This window comes from Pongo abelii, chromosome 8, assembly GCF_028885655.2.
Source record: "Pongo abelii isolate AG06213 chromosome 8, NHGRI_mPonAbe1-v2.0_pri, whole genome shotgun sequence".
In the NCBI taxonomy this organism is placed as follows: domain Eukaryota; kingdom Metazoa; phylum Chordata; class Mammalia; order Primates; family Hominidae; genus Pongo; species Pongo abelii.
The window spans coordinates 129378804-129400106 of record NC_071993.2 but is presented as its reverse complement, the minus strand read 5'-3'; the positions used below and the strand labels follow the sequence as shown (position 1 = coordinate 129400106).

At 42.0% G+C, this 21303-nt stretch overlaps 1 protein-coding gene across 12 annotated transcripts in view; it reads right to left on the bottom strand.

The window, feature by feature from the left end:
• The window catches only part of BTBD16 (BTB domain containing 16), a 67474-nt gene that overhangs the window by 6106 nt on the left and 40065 nt on the right, over positions 1-21303 (bottom strand). For all 12 annotated transcript variants that reach the window (XM_054522990.2, XM_054522984.2, XM_054522985.2 and 9 more), the window contains 3 exons: positions 3394-3485; positions 1697-1779; positions 426-503 (listed from right to left, as the gene is read on the bottom strand). In XM_054522990.2, the coding sequence (XP_054378965.2) occupies positions 426-503; positions 1697-1779; positions 3394-3485 (253 nt within the window). The remainder of the gene's footprint in view (positions 1-425; positions 504-1696; positions 1780-3393; positions 3486-21303) is intronic.

The following is a 21303-nucleotide window of genomic DNA, read 5'->3' as shown; positions in this document are numbered from 1 at the left end:
TGCCCAGACTGAGTTCATCCCTATAAGCTTAAACATGGACTTGGCATGGAGTCTCTTGTTGAGCCAGTTTGCAACTGTTGGTGTTTGTGGGAAATAGAAAGACCAACCCTTCCCAGTTTGCCTTGGCGTTTCCTGGTTTTAGAATTGTAGTCCTACATCCCAGGGCAACTCCTCCATCCCAGTACCACCAGGACCGCTGGTCTCCTTAGTGGGGAAATTATTAAATGGCCTGTCCCAGGCCTCTGCCTTGTGAATTTTATTTCCTGGGAGCTGACGACCATGCAGGAAAGACACCTGCGGTTCTCTCTTCTGGTCCCCCGACCTTCCTACCAGGAGCCAGAAGTGATCGTGGCTGCCCTCCAAAGGTTCTTAACTAAGCATGAGAGGGACAGTTCTTCCCCTTGTTCAGGTGCAGTTCTCAGTACCTGGTTAAAGAGCAGCCCAAATCTCACGGCCTGGGTGTTAAGATCTTTCAGGTGGACCATGTCGCCCCCATTCTCCAGCTGAAAGGAAAATGCACACAGCTGACCACAGTGGGATCCTCTGGACACGAGTGCCTCTCTTCATCTTTGTGCCTCTTCCTTGATCCCTGCACTCCTCACCAGGTTTGAAAAAGAGTTTTGCCTCTAGACTCACATTCAGCCATTCATTCAGTTCACGGACATTTATTGAAAACCTACTGTGTCTGGTACTGTGTCTGGTACTGTGTCACCACAGTACCTTGCATCCTGCTTTCAGAGGATGCAAGGAGAAAAAGAAAAGTACCTGAGCAGTCTCACTTGGGAAATAAAATGTGTACATGGGGCAGAGATGATCACGGTCACAAAATCAAGAGCAAGCAAGGCCCCTCATGGGAGGCTCAAGGTGAGGGCTGGGGAGGAGAGGGAGCGGAATTCGAGAGGATGACATTGGCAGCAGGGGACAAAAGGAAGGAGGTGGGCAGAGTCAGAGGACCAAGAGGAAGGTGGGGACTTCCCGAGTTGTCTGCACAGACTGTCCCCTCTCTGTCAGTCCTCTGCTGCCCTGTTAGAGCATGGTCCTGAGTTATGCCCCAGAAAAGCACCTCCTTCCACGGAGTCAAGATCTACGGTGCGTGGAGCGCTGAGCACTGTGGCTTGCACATTACAATAGGTATTTGTTGAGCAGGATTGAATTTTAACTGGTGACTCATACATCATACACTGCCCCTCTTCATCTCTAAAAACGCGAGATTGAAAACACATAAGAACTACGACAGTTTGCATGGACAATTTACAAAGGGGAAATGCCACATGGAAAACATCCATAGTCACCAGTAATAAAGGAAATGTATGTTACAAAATGAGACGCCGTTGTTCCCTTCTCAATTAAGAAAAGTGATTTGAAATTTAAATGCTCTATGTTGCTGAGGGTGCACAGAGAGAGACATGCTCATTTATTACTGGAGGAAGAGTAATTTCGTCCAAACATTTGTTAATTTGTACCAAGAACAAAAATGCATATGATGGGAGCTTGAACTACCCGGATTCCAAGGCTGGGTCTCCTCCCTTCTCTCCTTCCCAGGCACTGCTCTCCCCACTTTCCCTGGAGGATGATCCAGATATGTCCTGACCTCAGAGGTTTAGAGGTTTCAAATGTGAAACACATCTCCAGAAAAAACAAAGTCAGAGAGGCAATAAATTTCGACAACTGTGTCCTTGCAGAGCAGGCAACTCACTGCGTGGTAATGGTTGGCTGTAACCTGGTCCAGCCACGACTCTGGGAAGAAGTTAATGTGCCGCAGCACCTCCAGATCTTTGCCTGGGAAGAAACACAAAGAGAATGTTTTTTAGTTTTATTCACACCAGAGCCTCAAAAGTCTCATTTACAGAAAGGAAAAGGAAGAAGTCAGGAGCTGAGGGAAGGGAAAGGGGTGGATGGTCTCCTTTAAGGTTTGATTGACAAAGTGGAAATAAAACATCTCAGGGTCACTGTGGTTATGTTCAGAATCAATTACTTTTATATTCCAAATCAATTCTCTTTTAAGAACGTACAGAAATACCAGCCTGGCCAACATGGCAAAACCCCATCATTACTAAAACTAGCTGTGCATGGTGGTGCACATCTTTAATCCCAGCTACCTGGGAGGCTGAGGCAGGAGAATCGCTTGAACCCAGGAGGCAGAGGTTGTAGTGAGCCGAGATTGCACCAGTGCACTCCAGCCTTGGGGGACAGAGTGAGACTCTGTCTCAAAAAAACAAAACAAAACAAAACAAAAAAACGCAAAAAAACCACCTTATACAAACAAACTTCCAAAGGAACCAATACATTCACTCCAAATTGGATGGCCATTTCAACTTCAGTTTAAAAAAATGTCTATACTACATATTAATGTAAAATTTAAGTGTAACATATTATTTTGAATGAAATATACTCTTAACAATCCTGCAAGAAGATATTGCTGCCCAGTGAACCCTGGAAGGTACTTTGAGAACTATTGTTAAAGGAAAAGCCATCAGTGGCCCTCGAAGGTCAGCTTTGACCAGTCCTCCTTATTCTTTAAAGATATTTCAGTTCTCACAATATTATCAAAAAAATTACAAAGTAAAAAGGAAGAAGATATTTAGGTTGCACATAGCTCCAATTTAAAATTTCTATTTTTATTTTTTTCCCCATACTTTTTGCTAGATCTCCCTTCCCAGGTCCCTGGGGAAGAGTTAGTGTTCCCCCACAACCACGCCTCACCCCAACATTCACGGCCCCCTGGCTGCAATCCTGCCTGGGAAAGGAGGTTTGAGATCAGGTAATCAGTGTTTCTGGAGTGTTTAGAAGCAACTTGGACAAAACTACCTGGCCCCATCAACCATTCCTGAGTTCTAGAGCTACTTATTATATCTGGATAGCTGGAAATGGCCTTGAAAATGTTCTCAGAGGTCCTTTCAGATGCAAAGATCTCACTGGGTGGCCTCCTGGACTGCTGAAAACATACTCCCCAACATTTCTTTCCTCTTTCCAAGTTACAGGTACCATCCCCTGTGCCCAGAGCATGAGGTTGAGGGAGCACAAATCCAGAGTTTTCTCCCAAACTGCAGAACAAGGGGCTTAGAAGTGAAACATGTGAAGAGGTAGGACATACAATTAGATGCCAGTAAAACAGCCCTTGGTAGCTATACACTGCTTCACAATATATAAGCCCCTTCTAGCCATCACTATATTTCATCAGAGCTCAGATTACCCTCATTTTACAGACAGGGAAAGTGAGACCAAGAGGCTACATGACTTTCCCGAAGTCACATAGCTTGGAAGTGACAATGCCATGTTTCAGGTGATTCCCTTGGAAACATCAGGTGGGGCTCCCCCAGCAGTGGCTGAGGGGTGGGCAGGTGCCCAGCAGCTTTCCCATGGATGTGCTCGCCTGGACCGGGGCTTACTTACCTTTGGTGATGCCATGCAGACGCAAGCAGAGGAAGAGTGGCCTCAAGCTCTGTCCTATGTCCCGGTCCAGAAAGCAACAGTTCTCGGGAAAGCTTAGCAGAGGCATAAAGAAGAATAACAGACCTTCAGCAAACTCCTCTCTGGAATTAGCTCGGGCTAGGGAAAGCTATGTTGTAGAGACTAGTGGCTTCACCAGCCAGGGGAAGATGGGGCCTCCGTCCCTCTGGAGGGGTCAGGTATATGGAAGCAGGTGGTGGCTTAGATGACATTTTATAAAGTCCAGCCCCAGAGATGGTAATAGAGACAAATGCTTATATTCCCCTCAGCATCTACCACTGAGTTCTGCACATAGTAGGTGCTCAATAAATGTGTATTAAGTGACTGACGGGAACACATGTTACTTTACAGAGGACCTCAATATGCATTTTCTCACTTGAGTCTCACAAACTTCCTGTGGGGCAGACGGGGCAAGGATCGTGAGCTCCATTTTACAGATAGGAAAAAGAGGCTCAGCTCGGACTGGAACCCAGGACTCCTGACTCCCCCTGTACATACGCTGCCCTTCCAGTAAGCGACCAAATTAGGCGCTGCAAAAGTGCTTTCTGATAAAATTAAAAAGAAGAAGAAAATGGCTGTGTGGGGAACTAGTTTTAGCAGCTGGTTTCAGGATCAGTTCTGCTATACTCAGTGTTAATACCAAGCTCCAATTAACTTCCTCATGGAGCCGAAGGTCAGCGCTGGGTTGAGAAGATCCAGTTCTTTTTGAGAAGACACGCACACACAGACATGCATTCCCTGCCCTTGTTTTGAAATAACTTACTTCACAAAAATGGTCACTTTTCATAAATGGGGACAATGGGGAACAATGTTTCCAAGTCCCTTTGGAAATGCAGTCACTCCCTCAAGGCAGAGCCTGCATAGGACCCACGCAGGGTACTTGTAGATTATTTTTCCGTAAATCAAGAGTGGTGTCCAAGTCACACCCTGTCCCAGCTGGACAGAGGGCACCACTGGCCCTGTGGTCCCCTCTGTCAGAGATGCCCACCAGCTTTCCCGGAACCGTTTATTTTCATAAGATCTGGGAATTCCTGGGACCGCCCAACTGCTCCACGCCAGTGGTCCCAGAAGATAGGCCTAGAGGTGCAGAAAAGTTGTAGGCACAAAGACAAGTGAGTTCTGATTCAATTCAAGGGTTATTTACCAGTATCTACCCTGTGCCTGTCTCTGGAGGTGGACAGAGCAGCCATAAATAAGGTCAGGCGGATGCTTTCAGGAGTGCAGAACTACTGGTTCTGGAAATAGCCCTCCATTACTGAGGGTAAGTGGAGCCGGGGCTGGTGGGTGCGGTGCCTGTGCCCTGAAAACACTGACATCTTCGTGGGACAAACAACACTCGCTCACTTCCTTTCCTCAGATGATCTGAGCCTCCTCCTTCTTCTGCCTATTTTTCATCATGTCATGGAGGAACAGCTGAGGCGTCATCATGGCTAGGCAGCAGGTTCCAAGGGGCAAGAAGGGGCCAAGCTGACACCGTCCTCCCTAGCCTTGCCCAGTGCTCTAGGGACAAGCCAGCACCTATGGCCAGCACTCCACAGCCGGGTGCTGCCCTAAGCAGTGGGCCCCGGCTGGAGCTGCGGCTGAAATACAGATTCAATCCCAGAAAGGAAAGGACTCATTTGGAGGAAAGCATTGCCCTCCACCAGGAAGCTCCAGACGCCGGTTCTGCTGATGTGCTTGGCACGGCAAGGCTGCTGGCAGGGGCAAGAGGAACCGAGACCCTGATCCTCCCTTTGAGAGGCACTCAGACCCGAAGGCCATTCAGCCAGGGCCTCTCTGGACAGCCATCCTGTCCCAGAGGATTTGGAAACAGCTTTGTTGAGAGAGCTGGTTGGACTTTATGACCCCTCGGGGCCTCTGGGAAGTGGCAATGATGCCCACTTCTGTGGCTGACATGGAGAGGCCATGAGTCATCTCATCATCCAACCAAGTTGGGGCCCCCGAGGCAGGCAGACCAGGGTCCCATCCCAGCCCAGCCAGCCACAGTCCTGTGACTGGGCCTCTCAGAGCTTTACTCTCCTCCATCAAGTGGGAGCAGTAGCCACAGGTGGTGCCTTGAGGAGAAGGGAGGAGTAAAGCTGACAGTGTTTGGGAAGGGCTTGGGCCGGCTGCTGGCACCCAGTGAGCCCTCAACACCTATAAGCACCACCATTGTCCTCCCGCCCTAGGGAAAGTGAATGGACTCAAGCAGCGTCAAATGCAGGCAATTGTTCTTGGTGGTATTCATCATCATTGCCACCCTCCAAATCACCCAAGTTATGGGCCACCTCAAAGAAAGAAAGTGGTGTCCTCAGCTTTTGATTTCCTGAAGTCTCAAAGGATCTAAGGGTTGTGGTCCACCCTCAGAACCGATCAATATAACCCGGCTCTGGGAGCCTAGCAAGGTCCATTGTCTTGGAGCCAGTGTCCTACACAGGCCACTCAGGGCCTGTCCAGCACATTTTCTATTTTACTTGGCACCACTTAACTGTCTGGGAGCGGAGGCACCTGCTCCTCTCTGGTCCAGTGGTGAGTGCATTCGCATGGTGTCACGTAAGATGGGAGGGAGCAAGCAGCTGCTAAGTCTGGGGACTACTGTGCTTGGCTACACTGGTGGACTCAAAGACTGGCATGGTTTCCCTGGTACTGCGCTCTGTTTGTGCAAAGACCTCTTTTGGTTTAGCGCTTACTTTTTTGAGACAACTTCAGGTAATGGTCTATGCCTCCCAAAGTTCACTGAGAAACCCTGGGGCGTGACCCCTCTAGGGAAGACAGTTCACAGTTCCTTGCTACTGAAAGATACATCCAGGTTGGCTCTGGGTCCTACTTGCCAGACCCTGGGGACAAATCTCCCATAGACTCGGAAAGACAGTATCTGGGGACAAGTCTCCCTCTGATGGGTACATATTGTATTTTAGAGGTGCTCTTCGCCACAACTTTCTCACTTCCTCTACCCTGTCATCTGCTGGAGCCTTCCACCCTTCCTGCGAGTATCAGGCCCACAGCCCTGATAGTCCCAGCACTTCAGATTTTAGCCTTAACATACATATATGCTACCGCATGATGAACCTGGAAGCAGTAAGCCAGGCGCAAGGGTGAATGCTGGATGATTCTACTCTATGAGGTACCTAGAGTCATCAAATTCATAGAGACAGAAAGTAGAATGGTGGCTCCCGGGGCTGGGGAAGGGGAATGGGAGTTGTTTCATGGGTAGAATTTCAGTTTGGGAAGATGGAAAAGTTCTGGAGATGGCTGCACAACAATGTGAATAAAAACGCCACCGAACTGAACACGTAAGAATGGTTCAAATGGGAAAAATTCATGCTATGCATATTTTGCCCCAGTTTAAAAAAGACATTAGGGTTAAAAGTGACTTTGCTTATTTGAGAAACACTTGAACTAACATATTAAATTTTAAGACAATGATTGAAAAAAATACACATTTTAGGGCAATAACTCACAATGAGAAAAGAAAGTGGCTTTTGTTTTTTGTTTTTTTCAAAATATAACTCAGTGTAGAAGACTTGGGACACTCCTGAAATCAAAGAACCGGGAAATGGAGGCCGGGCACGGTGGCTCACGCCTGTAATCCCAGCACATTGGGAGGCCGAGGTGGGCGAATCACCTGAGGTCAGGAGTTGGAGACCAGCCTGGCCAGTATGGTGAAACCCTGTCTCTACTAAAAATACAAAAATTAGCCAGGCATGGTGGCGGGTGCCTGTAATCCCAGCTACTTGGGTGGCTGAGGCAGGAGCATTACTTGAACATGGGAGGCAGCAGTTGCAGTGAGCCGAGATCATGCCACTGCACTCCAGCCTGGGCGACACAGCGAGACTCCATCTCAAAAAAAAAAAAATCTATCTATATATATATATAAAACCAGGAAATGGTCCTCTTGGCTCCTAACACTCAAGTGTGGTAAATGAAACAATAATTCCTGCTGCCACCCCCACATCATAACCTACCAAAGGTCACCACATTTTAGAACCCCTGTCACATGCTGTCTTGGGCCTTTTCTTCGAGTCAGGGCTGACCCACCCATCAGTCCTGGTGAGTGTGTGTTGTTACCTCCATGCATGGTGCTTAGGGTGCTTGCCCAAAGTCTACAGGCAGTGAATGGCAGAGGTGGGGCTGAGACTCGGGGCTGACTTCTTCTAACATACGTCTGATTTATTGCTTGTCTCTGCTCCTAGATTGCAAGCTCCATGATGACAGGGTTTGTGTCTGCATTGTTTATTGTTGTACTCTTGGTGCCTGGCACTTAGCTTGCAATATGTTGGGTGAATTAATTGGATGAACGACCTGGTCCCTGCAAACTTTCCAGCCTCATTTCCATCATCCCATGCCTCCATTCACCCACAACTTATCTTCTAGGCCAGTAGGGCCAGCCCTGGTGCATATGCTCACACACACTTGCTGCACATACAGGCCAGTCTATGCCACTATCTCCATGCCCATGTGGTCCTGTCTGCTGTCACCATGACCTATCAGCTTTTCACTGAGACCGAGTTCAATGTCCTTCTGTCTGTCAAGATGGTCCTGACCCTAGCACAAAGGGAAATCCTGTCTAATCATAACCACAGCTGCCCTTTTTAAGAACCTCCTACACCCAGACTCTTGTGCTCCTTCCACTCCTCCATGCTTATTGTTGAAGGTATGTTTTGGCACTTCTCAATATGCCTGGAAAGCCAAGAAGCAACGTGGTGGAAGTGGAAAGTTAGTAAGAACTAAGCATAATATTTATGGACCTTGAGAACGAGAGAGACTCAGGTTCCAGAGATCCAAGTTGAAGGGGAGCAGAGTCATCACCTCTCAGAGCAAGAGAAGACACAAACAAGGCAAGAAGCATGAACATCAGATGATGAGAAATCCTCTTGACCCAGAATATATCAACCTCCCTGCACAAGGTTTTGTTGAGCTATTCTAAAAGAGAACAATTTAATGGCCCTAATGTCCATGACTCATGGGATATTTCAAAATTAATGTGCTGGTAAAGAGATCAGTGTTGACACACCAGGGTTGACCAGTTTCATGCTAACTCTGGCTACATCTGCAAATGTCATTCATGAATCACAAGAGGCTCATGGCCTCGCCCACCCTGGGGACACAGCATCATAGCACATTTCCCTCAAGATATCAGTGGGCTCAGGGCACCCACGGTACAGGGCATGGCAGGGAAGCTCTCCTTAAAAGTTTCCCTCTGCGGTCCCTTGGGAATGGTATGTGGGGGAATGGGTGGGGGAAGGTGCTGTTGGGTTCGCCAGTGCACACCCATACAGCCAGCACATGCTCTTGTTCTCTCCGCAAAGAGGAGCTAAGAAGAGGAATTCACCCAGTGCACAAGTGAGATCAGAGAAGGCTTTCTGGAACCGGCTTTGTCCAGCTCTGTAAAGGCTGGGTCAGATTTGGGCAGGGCACAGGAAAGAAGAGACTCAGCTGGAGAATCAGGGGAATCTAGAAGTTGGGATCATATGGGAATTGGCTTCATTGGCTACATTCAAATTACTTCCTTCTGGTGAGGTGGAAGCTCATTGCCAGAATCTACCCTTCAGTGTCTGAGAGATACCTATTTAGTGATTAATAAATCAGCTAAGGATTAGAATTACATGTCTGTTATGATTTGCCCTTGACCCTAAGAGCGAAGAGTGTCAGAAGACCTAGAAGACCGAGGTCAACCCCAGGACCACCATCAATTTGCAAAAGGAGCCTAAGTAACCTCCTCATTATCCCTGGGCTTTAGCTTATTCAACTGCAAAATGAAAGGGTGAGACCAGATGATCTCTAAGGCACTTTCCAGCATCAACCTTCTTTGATTTAGTAAAGTGAGTAATTTACAAACTGACATGAACTGAATGCATTTTGCTGTCCTGTAGCTCCCAAACTGCCACTCATTTCAATTAGTATAATCACAAGAAGAGTTCTACACTATCCTCCCGCAGAAGGGTTTTTGAGGTGGGAAGACATTTTCTGCTTCTAATAATACTGACCAATTTCACCTGGTTGAGGACTGAATTCTCCACCCTTCTAGCAGTCATTCAGATACAGCCCTGTCCCACATACCATAAAAGGACACATACGAAGCAAGAAGCTACTTGTCAATCTCCTGCTGAGCCTGAACATACACAAAGCAACTGGAGAGTCATCCCTAGGCCCTGAGAAGACTGTTCCACTTGAAATGTAGCACACACACTGTAATGCCTAAGGCTGGAAGGAGAAAGTTGCAAATCAAGGTCAAATCCATACCCAGCAGGACTGAAACCATCCCATGCTTTGTGCACTTCAAGCTATCACTCTGTAAACATGACACTTGTTTCCATTTAACACTAAACAACTGGCCAGAAAGTCACTATATTCCTTCTTACAGTGTGTACCTGACATGCAATGCAGAGTAATTTTCAGAGTTAAAGTGAAATATTTCAGAAGTTAAAACCGCCATTAAAGAACATTCAAAGCACCATTCATTCAGTACTTAGTCAACAGCTAGAAGCTGTTCTTTAATGAAAGATTGAGGACTGGGAGGGTAAAGCGAGTAAGACACAGCCCTTGCTGCAAATGGCCAGTGTGGGAGCCATGCTTAGGAACAGATAATCCCAATAATTATTTTATTTACAAGTGAGAAAGCTTACAGAGATGGGCATGCAATACTATGGAGACCAGAGACTGAGCATCTGAATCAGACTGTGGGGAGAGAGGGTACTCTTGGAGGGTTTTCTTGGGGATAACTGAGCCAAGCGGATCACTCTAGCAAGATAGCTTTTGAAATACACCAAACCCCTGAGCTCCCGATAAATGAGTTGATCTCTCTAAATTCACCATAATTAATCCAAAATAAGATCATCTTCCACAGGTGCCATATTTCTGTATAAATCACCGTGGATTCCAAACTGCAATGGGCTGCTTTTCGCATCTTCTTTCATCTCCTTCTCTAGCTAGGTGAACCAGATGAATGAATTAATTCTCTTGCTACCATATTTGTTCTTACAGACACTCTTTCCACTCCATCTTCTTGATATCACCAGAGCTCAGACCCTTTGCCCCTCATGGAGAGAGTGGCAACTGTTCCCAAGGCCTCCTCACTTTCTCCACCCACCTGTCCCCTACTAGAATGTCTGATAAAGCCACCCCCACTCCTGACCCAATACACCATACACATGCATATTATATCAAAACTCGTGGGATGCAGTTAAAGGAAATGTATAGCTCTAAATCAGAAAAGAAGAGAGCCTGGAAATCAGATCTCTAAATACCCATTTCAAGAGGTTAGAAAAAGCATATCAAATAATTCTTGAAGAAAGTAGAAGGAAATAATGAAGAGAGAAATTAATGAAATAGAAAACATACAATTGAAAAATATCAACAGGTGTGTCAAGTCAAAAGGTGTTTTTTTAAAAAATGAATAAAATAAACCTCTATCAATGCTGATCGAGGAAAGAAAGAAGAGAAATATACAAATTATCAATATCTGATATGAAAAGAGGGCCATCACAACAAATTCTACAGATACTAAAAACATAATAAACATTTACCAAGTGGATTAACGACTTAAATGTAAGGCCTAAAACTATAAAAATCCTAGAAGAAACCTAGGAAATATCTTTCTGGATATCAGTCTTTTCAAAGAATTTTGTGATTGTTCTCAAAAGCAATTGCAATAAAAACAAAAATTGACAAGTGGAACCTAATTAAACTTAAGAGCTTCTGCCCAGCAAAAGAAACTATCAACAGAGTAAACATACAAACTATGCATCCAACAAAGGTATAATACCCCCAAATCTATAAGGAACTTACACAAATCAACAAGCAAAAAACAACCCCATTAAAAAGTAGAAAAAGCACACAAGCAAATACTTTTCAAAAGAAGACATACAAGTGGCCAACAAACATATACAAAAATGTTTAACATCACTGATCATCGGAAAAATGCAAATCAAAACCACAGTGAGATACCATCTTATATTAGCCAGAATGGTTATTATTAAAAATTCAAAAAATAAGAAATGTTGGCAAGGCTGTGGAGAAAAGGGAACACTTACACACTGTTGGTGGGAATGTAAATTAGTTCAGCCACTGTGGAAAGCAGTTTGGAGATTTCTCAAAGAACTGAAAATTGCACTATACCATTTGATCCAACGAGCCCATCATTGGGTATATACCCACAGGAAAATAAATCATTCTACCAAGAAGACACATGCAGGCATATGTTCATCACAGCACTATTCACAATAGCAAAGACACGGAATCAACCTAGGTGTCCATCAATGGTGGATTGGATAAAGAAAATGTAGTGCATATATACCACGGAATCCCACACAGCCATTAAAAAATATATATATTATGTTCTTTGCAGCAACATGAATGCAGATGGAGACCACTATCCTAAGTGAATTAATGCAGAAACAGAAAACCAAATACCGTATGTTCTCACTTATAAATGTAAGCCAAACATTGGGTACACATGAACATAAAGATGGGAATAACAGAAAGTAGGGACTACTAGAGTGGGGAGGGAGGGAGACAAGGGCTGGGAAACTACCTATTGAATTCTATGCTCAGTACCTGGGTGACAGGGTCCATTGTACTACACCTGAGCATCATGTAATATATCCATGTAACAGACCTGTACATGTACCCCCTAAATCTGAAATAAAAGTTGAAATTTTTAAAAATAGACATAAAATACAATCATAAAGACTTTTAAAAAATTTTTACCAAGAGAGATTATATTGTGAGCCATAAAACAGGTCTCAACAATTTAAAAGAACTAAAATCATATGTAGTATTTTCTCTGATAACAATGGAATTAAGTTAGAAAACAGTAACAGGAAGATATCTAGAAAATCCTCAAATATTTGCAAAACAAAGAACACAGTTCTAAATAATCCATAGGTCAAAGAAGAACTCAAAGGGAAAATTAGAAAGTATTTTAAACTGAATGAAGATTAAAACACAACATATCAAAATTTCTGAGATGCAGCTAAAGCAATAATTAGAGGGAAATTTATAGCACTAAACACTTAGAAAAAAAAAGGTCTTAAACCAATGACTTAAGTTTCCACCTATGAAACCAGGAAAAGAAGGGCAAACTAAACATTTGATAAAATAAAACATCTATTCCTGATAAAATTTGTCATCAAACTAGAAATAAAAGGAACCTCCTCAACATGATAAAGCCTATCTATAAAAAACCTATAGTTAAAATTTTATTTAATAATGAAAGATTAAATTATTTCCTCCTGTAATCTAGAACAAGGCAAGAAGGTCCACTCTCACCACTTCTGATCAACAATGTGCTGAATATTCTATTCAGTGTAATAAGGCAAGAACAAAAACAGGCATACAGATAGAAAGGAAGAAATAAAATTGTCTTTATTTACAGGTGATATGATTGCCTATGTAGATTCCTAAGGAATCTATAAAAAAGTTTCTAGAAGTACAATTGAGTTCTACTAAGGTTGTATAATACGAAGTCAATGTAAAAAAATTAATTTTGTATTTCTACGTAACAGCAAAGAACAATCAGAAATCAAAGTTAAAATAATACCTTTTACAATAGTATTAATATGAAAGCCTTAGAGATAAATTTTCTAAACACTGTGCAAAACTACATGAAACATTTATGAAAGATGTTTAAAAGGACCTAAATGAATGGAAAGATATACCATATTCATGGATCAGAAGACTCAATCTTGTTAAGATGTAAATTCCTCCCAAATTGGCCTGTACGTTGAAGACAATGCTTATCAAAATTCCACGAGATTTTTCTACAAAAACTGTCAAGCTGATTTTAAAATTAATATGAAAGTGCAAAGAAGGTAGAGTAGTCAAAATAACTTTGAAAAAAAATGAACAAAGCTAGAGAACTTACATTACCTTATGTCAAGACTTAGTAAAAATGAATTATCTAATCAAGATAATGTATTAGTGTAAAATAGGAATATGGTTTAAAGGAACAGAATATTGAGTCCCAAAATAAACACACACATATGGTTGATGTTTGACAATGGTGCCAAAAGCAATTCAAAGGAAATAGAATACTCTTTTCAACACATCTTACTGAATAATTGGATATCTATATGCAAAACATGAACCTTAACCCTTACGTCATATATATATATATATATATAAATATGTATATAAATAAAACTTAACTCAAAATTAATCATAAATATAAATGTGAGAGCTAAAACAATAAATCTCCCAGAAGAAAACATAGAGGAAAAATCATAGTCATCTTGCTTTGGCAACATTATTAAGTAGGACACAAAAGGAATGAACTGAAAAGAAGAAAAAAGTCAACACATTGAACATCAAAATAAAAAACTTCTGATATTCAAACTACACTATTTTGAAAGTGAAAATATAAGTAATAGATTTGGAGAAAGTATCTATAAAATACGTATCTGACAAAGGACTTGTATCCAGAATATTTAAAGAACACTCACAAGTCAATAATAAACAACCCGATTTTAAAAATATGGGCCAAAGGTTTGAACAGACTTTTCACTAAAGAAGATAAATGAAGGACAAATAAGCATACGAAACGATGCTCACCATCATTAGTCATTGGGGAAATGAAAGTTAAAATCACAATGAGATACCATTACAAACGCATTAAATTGGCAAAAATTAAAAAGGCTGACCAAATGTTAGCAAGGATGTGGAGCAAATGAAACGCCTGTACTCCCAGCACTTTGGGAGGCCGAGGCAGGTGGATCACCTAAGGTCAGGAGTTTGAGACCAGCCTGGCCACCACGGCAAAACCCTGTCTCTACTAAATATACAAAAATTAGCCAGGCGTGTTGGCATGTGCCTGTAATCCCAGCTACTCGGGAGGCTGAGGCAGGAGAATCGCTTGAACCTGGGAGGCAGAGGTTGCAGCAAGCCAAGATCATGCCACTGCATTCCAGCCTGGGCAACAGAGTGAGACTCTGTCTCAAAAACAAAACAAAAAAAAATAGTGCAACCACATTGGAAAACAGTTTGGCAGATTCTTAAAAAGTTAAACATACATCTACCGTTTTACCTAGTCATTCTATTCCCAGGAATTTATTTACTTAAAATAAATGAAAGTATATTCTCCCATACAGACTTGTACAGGAATATTTATGGTAACTTTCTTTATAAAGTTACTAAAAACAACCCAAATGTCTATGAAAAGATGAATAGAAAAACAAATTTTGGTAATCCATGAATGGAATATCGCTCAGCAATCAACAAAAAGAGCTACTGATACATGTAACAACATGGATGAATCTCTGAATAATTACGATGCGTGAAAGAATCTAGAAAAAAAGGAGTACAGACTCCATGATTTATTTACATACCATTCTATATATACAGTCAGGCACCACTTAACAACGTTTCAGTCAACAACAGACCACATATAAGATAGTGGTCCCAAAGGATTATAATGGAGCTGAAAAACAGGACTGAAAAAGTCCTATGGTCTAGTGATTCTATAGCACAACACATGTGTTTGTGGTGTGGCTGGTGTTAAAAAAAAAAAAACCCTACTGTGCGTCTGTTGGATAAAAGTGTAGTACATGCAATTATGTTCAGTACATAATACTTAATAATGAATAATAAATGACTGTTACTGGCTTATGTACTTACTATTATATACTTTTAATCTTTATTTTATAGTGTTTTCCTTCTACTTAAAAAAAAAAAGTTCACAGCCTCAAGCAGGACCTTCAGGAGGTATTCCAGAAGAAGCCATTGTTATCATAGGAGATGATGGCTTCATGGGTGTCATTGCCCCTGAAGGCCTTCCAGTGGGACAAGATGTGGAGGTGGAAGACAGTGACATTGATGGTCTTGACCCTGTGTGGGCCTAGACTAATACATGTGTTTGTGGCTTAGTTGTTTTTTTTTTGTTTTTTTTGAGACGGAGTCTCGCTCTGTCACCCAGGCTGGAGTGCAACGGCACAATCTTGGCTCACTGCAAGCTCCCCCTCCCAAGTTCATGCCATTCTCCTGCCTCAGCCTCCCGAGTAGCTGGGACTACAGGTGCCCGCCACCATGCCCGGCTAATTTTTTGTGTTTTTAGTAAAGATGGGGTTTCACCGTATTAGCCAGGATGGTCTCGATCCGCTGACCTTGTGATCCGCCCACCTCGGCCTCCCAAAGTGCTGGGATTACAGGCGTGAGCCACCGCGCCTGGCCTGTGGCTTAGTTTTTAACAAAAAGGTTTAAAAAGTAAAAAATTAACATAAACTTTTTAGAAACAGGATAAGAGCTTATAGAACAGATTATAAAGAAAATATTTTTGTACAATTATATAACGTATTTGTGTTTTAAGCTAAGTGTTATTATGAAAAATTCGTTTTAAAAATTAAAAAAATTATAAAGTAAACACTTGCAGTAAGCTAAAGTTTGTTATTGAAGAAAGAACATTTGAGTGTAGCCTAAGTACACAGCGTTTATAAAGTCTACAGTAGGCTGGGCGCAGTGGCTCACACCTGTAATCCCAACACTTTGGGAGGCCAAGGCGGGTGGATCACCTGAGGTCGGGAGTTCGAGATCAGCCTGACCAACATGGAGAAACCTCGTCTCCACTAAAAATACAAAAAATTAGCTGGGCATGCTGGCTCTTTCCTGTAATCCCAGCTGCTCAGGAGGCTGAGGTAGGAGAATCACTTGAACCTGGGAGGCAGAGGTTGCGGTGAGCCGAGATTGCACCGTTGCACTCCAGCCTAGGCAACAAGAGTGAAACTCCATTTCAAAAAAAAAAAGTCTACAGTACTGCCCAGTATTGTCCTAGGCCTTCACATTCACGCACCACTGACTCACTGACTCACCAGAGCAACTTCTAGTCCTGCAAGTTCCATGCATGATAAGTGCCCTGTACAGGTGTACCCTTTTTTTTATCTTTTACATCATATTTTTACTGTACTTTTCTATGTTTAGATACACGAATACTTACCATTGTGTTACAACTGCCTATGATATTCAGTACAGGAACATGCTGTACAGGTTTGCAGTCCAGGAGTGATACACTGTACCATATAGCCCAGGTGTGTATTAGGCTATGCCATCTAGGTTTGTGTAAGCACACCCTATGATGTTTGCACAAGGATGAAATAGCCTAACAGTGCATGTCTCAGAACACATCCTAGTTATTCAGTGACGCATGACTGTATAACATTCTAGAAAATGCAAACAAATCTAGAGTGATAGAAGCAGATCTGTGTTTGCCCACCAATGGTGGTGGTAGGGCTGGAGCAAAGAGGACAAGTGGATTTTTGTTTTGTTTTGTTTTGTTTTGTTTTTGAGTTGGAGTCTCGTTCAGTCACCCAGGCTGGAGTGCAATAGCACAATCTCGGCTCACTGCAACCTCCGCCTCCCAGGTTCAAGCAATTCTCTTGCCTCAGCCTCCCAAGTAGCTGGGATTACAGACGTGCACCACCACGCCTGGCTAATTTTGTATTTTTAGTAGAGAAGGGGTTCCACCATGTTGGTCAGGCTGGTCTCAAACTCCCAACCTCAGGTGATCCGCCTGCCTCGGCCTCCCAAGGTGCTGGGATTACAGGCATGAGCCACCGTGCCCGGCCTATGAGTGGACTATTAAGTGTCACAAGGAAACCTTTGTGTGAGATGGATATTTTCATTATTTTTATTGTAATGATCATTTTGTGGGTACTTATGTACACTGGAACTCATCAAATTGAAGCATTAGCTATGTGTAGTTTATTGAGTTCCAATTATTCCTCAAAAAAGCTCTCAAAAGATAAAGTTTGTTAATTACTGGTGTCAACAAATTTAAAACAATTTAGATGAAAAGTACACATTCCCTGAAAAACAGAACATAACTAAAATTGACACAAAAAGACCCATAAAATCTTAATAATACTATATATAAAGAAAATTCTATCTATAACAAAGTCTTCCAAAATCTCAAGCCCAAATGGCTTCACTGATAAATTCTTCCAAACATTTAGGAAGACAGAACAGCAGTCTCTCCCAAACTCTTTTAGAAAATGGAAAAAGAGGGACTGCTTTGAAATGTATTTGATGAAATTAGTATAACCTCAATATTAATTAAAAGCTGGTAAGGATAAACCAAGAAAGGAAAATTTCAAGCTAATATCTCTCATGAATATATAGGCAAAAATTCTAAACAGTCAGCAAGTAGAATTCAGTGACATAAAAGAGGATAACATTGCTTGACCTAGTTGGTTTCATTCTAGGGATACAAAGTTGGTTTACCATTAAAAAATAAATCAACAATTCTATATCTTGATTGCAGTGCTCGTTATACAGGCATATCTATTTATCAAAGTCATCAAACCGTACGTTTAAAATGTACTCATTTTGCTGTAATTAAATCACACCTCAAAGTTTATTGCTTTGAAAAATCAATATATTTTACCACATTCACAGCAAAAAGGAGAAAACTATATATCATTTTGAGAGAATCTGAAAACCATTTAGTAAAGTTGGTAAGATTCACTCATGATTAAAAACTCTAGAAATAGAAGGGGATTTTCAAAATTTGATAAAGAGTATCTACACCAAACCCACAGCAAACATCATACATAGATTGGGGAATTACTGAAAGCTTTTTGCTTGAGACTGGGAAGAAAAAAAAGATGTTCATTATCAGATGACGTTCATGTCATTATCAAAAGATGTTCATATCTATTCGACATCATACTGGAGAGTCTACCTAGTGCAATAAGGGAAGAAAAATAAGTGAAAGACACAAGATTTGGAAAGAAAGAGATAAATCTAGTATTATTCTTAAAAATCACATAATTGTATGTAGAAAACATACAAGAGAATGTACAGTCTACTAAAATAAGAAAATCTATCAATATATGAACACAAAGTCAATATACAAAACTATTGTACTTCTATATATCAGCACCAAACAATTAGAATATAAAAATGTTTAAATGATACTATTTACAATAGAGTCAGCAAACATCATATACTTAGGAATAAATACAACAGAAGATGAGCAAGACCTCTATACAATAAACTATTAAATTTTATTGAAAGAAATTTTATTTTTATTTTTAATTTTTTTTGAGACAGGGTCTCACTTTGCCATCTAGGCTGGAGTGCATTGGCACAATCACAGCTCACTGCAGCCTCAACCTCCCAGGCTCAAGTGATCCTTCTGCCTCAGCCTCTCAAGTAGTTGGGACTACAGGAGTGTGCCACCATGCCCAGCTAATTTTTTACATTTTTTTTGTAAAGAGGTCCCACTATATTGCCCAGGCTGGTCTCTAACTCCTGGCCTCAGGCCTCCCCAAAGAGCTGGAATTACTGGTATGAGCCACTGAGCCTGGCCAAGAAATTTTAAAAGACAAATAAATGGAGACTTATACCATTTTCATGGATTACAAATCTCAGTATTCTAATTTTCCCCAAATTGATCTACATATTCAATGTCTTCCCAGTTAAAATCTCAGCATTTTCTTCTCTTGTCTTTTTTGGTGGAATTTGACAATCTGATTCTAAAGTAAATATGTGAAAATCCAAAGGACCAAGAATGACCAAAGTAATCTTGGAGAAGAACAAAATTGGGGAATGTCTTATTCCATCTCAAGATTTATAATGAAACAGTAATTAAGAAAGTGTGGTATTGGTTCAAGGATAGACAAGACTAATGGCACAGAATAGAGATACTAAAAATGATGTATGTGTCATACATATAGTTGTATGACAGTAACATTTAACACATAGCATGTAAAATACATTATGATGAAGGTGACACTGCAGAGCAGTGAGCAAAGCATGGCCTTTCCAGTAAACGGTGCTGGATCAATTGTGCATCCTTATGAAAAGAAGGACCGTGACCACGGTCCCTCCCTCACACCATACTTAAAAAAATACTTCTGGATGGACTCTAGATCTAAATGCAAGGTAAAACAATAGAGCTTCTAGAAGAAAATAGGAGAATATCCACATGGCACTGGAATAGGCAAAGATTCTTAAATAGCACTAACTATAGGCCAGGCACGGTGGCTCATGCCTGTAATCCCAGCACTTTGGGAGGCCAAGGCGGGAGGATCACAAGGTCAGGAGTTCGAGACCAGCCTGATCAACATGGTGAAACCCCATCTCTACTAAAAATACAAAAAGTAGCAAGGTGTGGTGGCACGTGCCTGTAATCCCAGCTACTCAGGAGGCTGAGGGCGCAGAACTGTTTGAACCCAGGAGGCAAAGGTGGCAGTGAACTGAGATCGCACCATTACACTCCAGCTTGGGTGACACAGTGAGACTCCATCTCAAAAAAAAAAAAAAAAAATAGCACTAACTATAAAAGAAAGGCTTGATAGATTGTACTGCCTTATAATTTAAAATTTTGTTCATCAAAAGAGCATTATGAGGCCAGGCACAGTGGCTCACGCCTGTAACCCCAGCACTTTGGGAGGCTGATTCAGGCAGATCACCTGGATCAGGAGTTCGAGACCAGCCTGGCCAACATGGTGAAACCCCGTCTCTACTAAAAATACAAAAAATTAACCAGGCGTGGTAGCACGTGCCTGTAATCCCAGCTACTCAGGAGGCTGAGGCAAGAGAATCACTTGAACCTGAGAGGCAGAGTTTGCAGTGAGCTGAGATAACACCACTGCACTCCAGCCTGGGCAACAGAGTGAGACTCTCTCAACAACAACAACAAAAGACCATTCTGAAAGTGAGAAAGCCAACCACAGAGAGAAGGGATTTGGAATTCATATATCCAACAAGGACACGGACCAGAACGTAGCAGAACATAGAAAAGAACAAAGAAAAGATGGGGAAAGGACTTGTGCAGGCACCTCACTAAAAAGATACCCAATGGCTAACAAATATATAAAGAAATGCTCAACCTCATTAGCAGGGGAACGTAAATTAAGAGGGAATAGGCAAATTAGTTCCACTCTCCATCCATTAGAAAAGTGAAAGACTGGCCAGAAGCGGTGGCTCATGCCTATAATCCCAGCTGGGAGGCCAAGGCGAGTGGATCACCTAAGGTTGGGAGTTCGAGACCAGCCTGGCCAACACAGTGAAACCCCGTCTTTACTAAAAATACAAAAATTAGCTGGGTATGGTGGTGCATGCCTATAGTCCCAGCTACTCAGAAGTCTGAGGCAGGAGAATCACTTGAACCCGGGAGGTGGAGGTTGCAGTGAGCTGAGACTATGCCACTGCACTCCAGCCTGGGAGACAGAGCAAGACTGTCTCAAAAAAAAAAAAAAAAAAAAGAAAAAGAAAAGTGAAAGACTGAAGATACCTAGTGTTGGCAAGGATATGGAAAAACCAGAATTCTCATGCACTGCTGGTTAGGGAATAAATTAGCGCAGCCACTTTGCAAAACCATTTGGCAGTGTTTACCAAAGTTGAACTTATTCATACCCTATGACATAGTAATTCTATTCCTAGGTTTTTACCCAATAGAAGCACATAATTATGTGTACCACAAGACATGTACATGGTTGTATATAGCAATACTATTCCTAGCGGCTGAACATGTCCACCAACATCTGAATAAATTGTGGTATAATCATATAATGAAATATCCTATGAGAATGAACGAGCTATTGCTACATGCAGCCACATGGATGGATTTTACAGATACACTATTGCGTGAAAGAAGCCAGACATTTAAAAGCATATGCTACAGAATTCTATTTATACAAAGTTCAAGAAAAGGGAAGATGTATCGGTAGTAAAAGAGGTCAGGATACTGTTTACTTTTGGTGGAAGAGGTAGGGACTGAGATAATGGGCTTTAGAGACTGGCCATGTCCCCTGTTCTGGTCTGGGTGCTGGTTACACAGGTGTGTTCATTTTGTGGAAATTCATTGAGCTCTTCATTTAAGGTTCATGCACTTTTCTGTATTTTATGCCTTGATTTTAAAATGTTCTTTTAAAAAGTTGA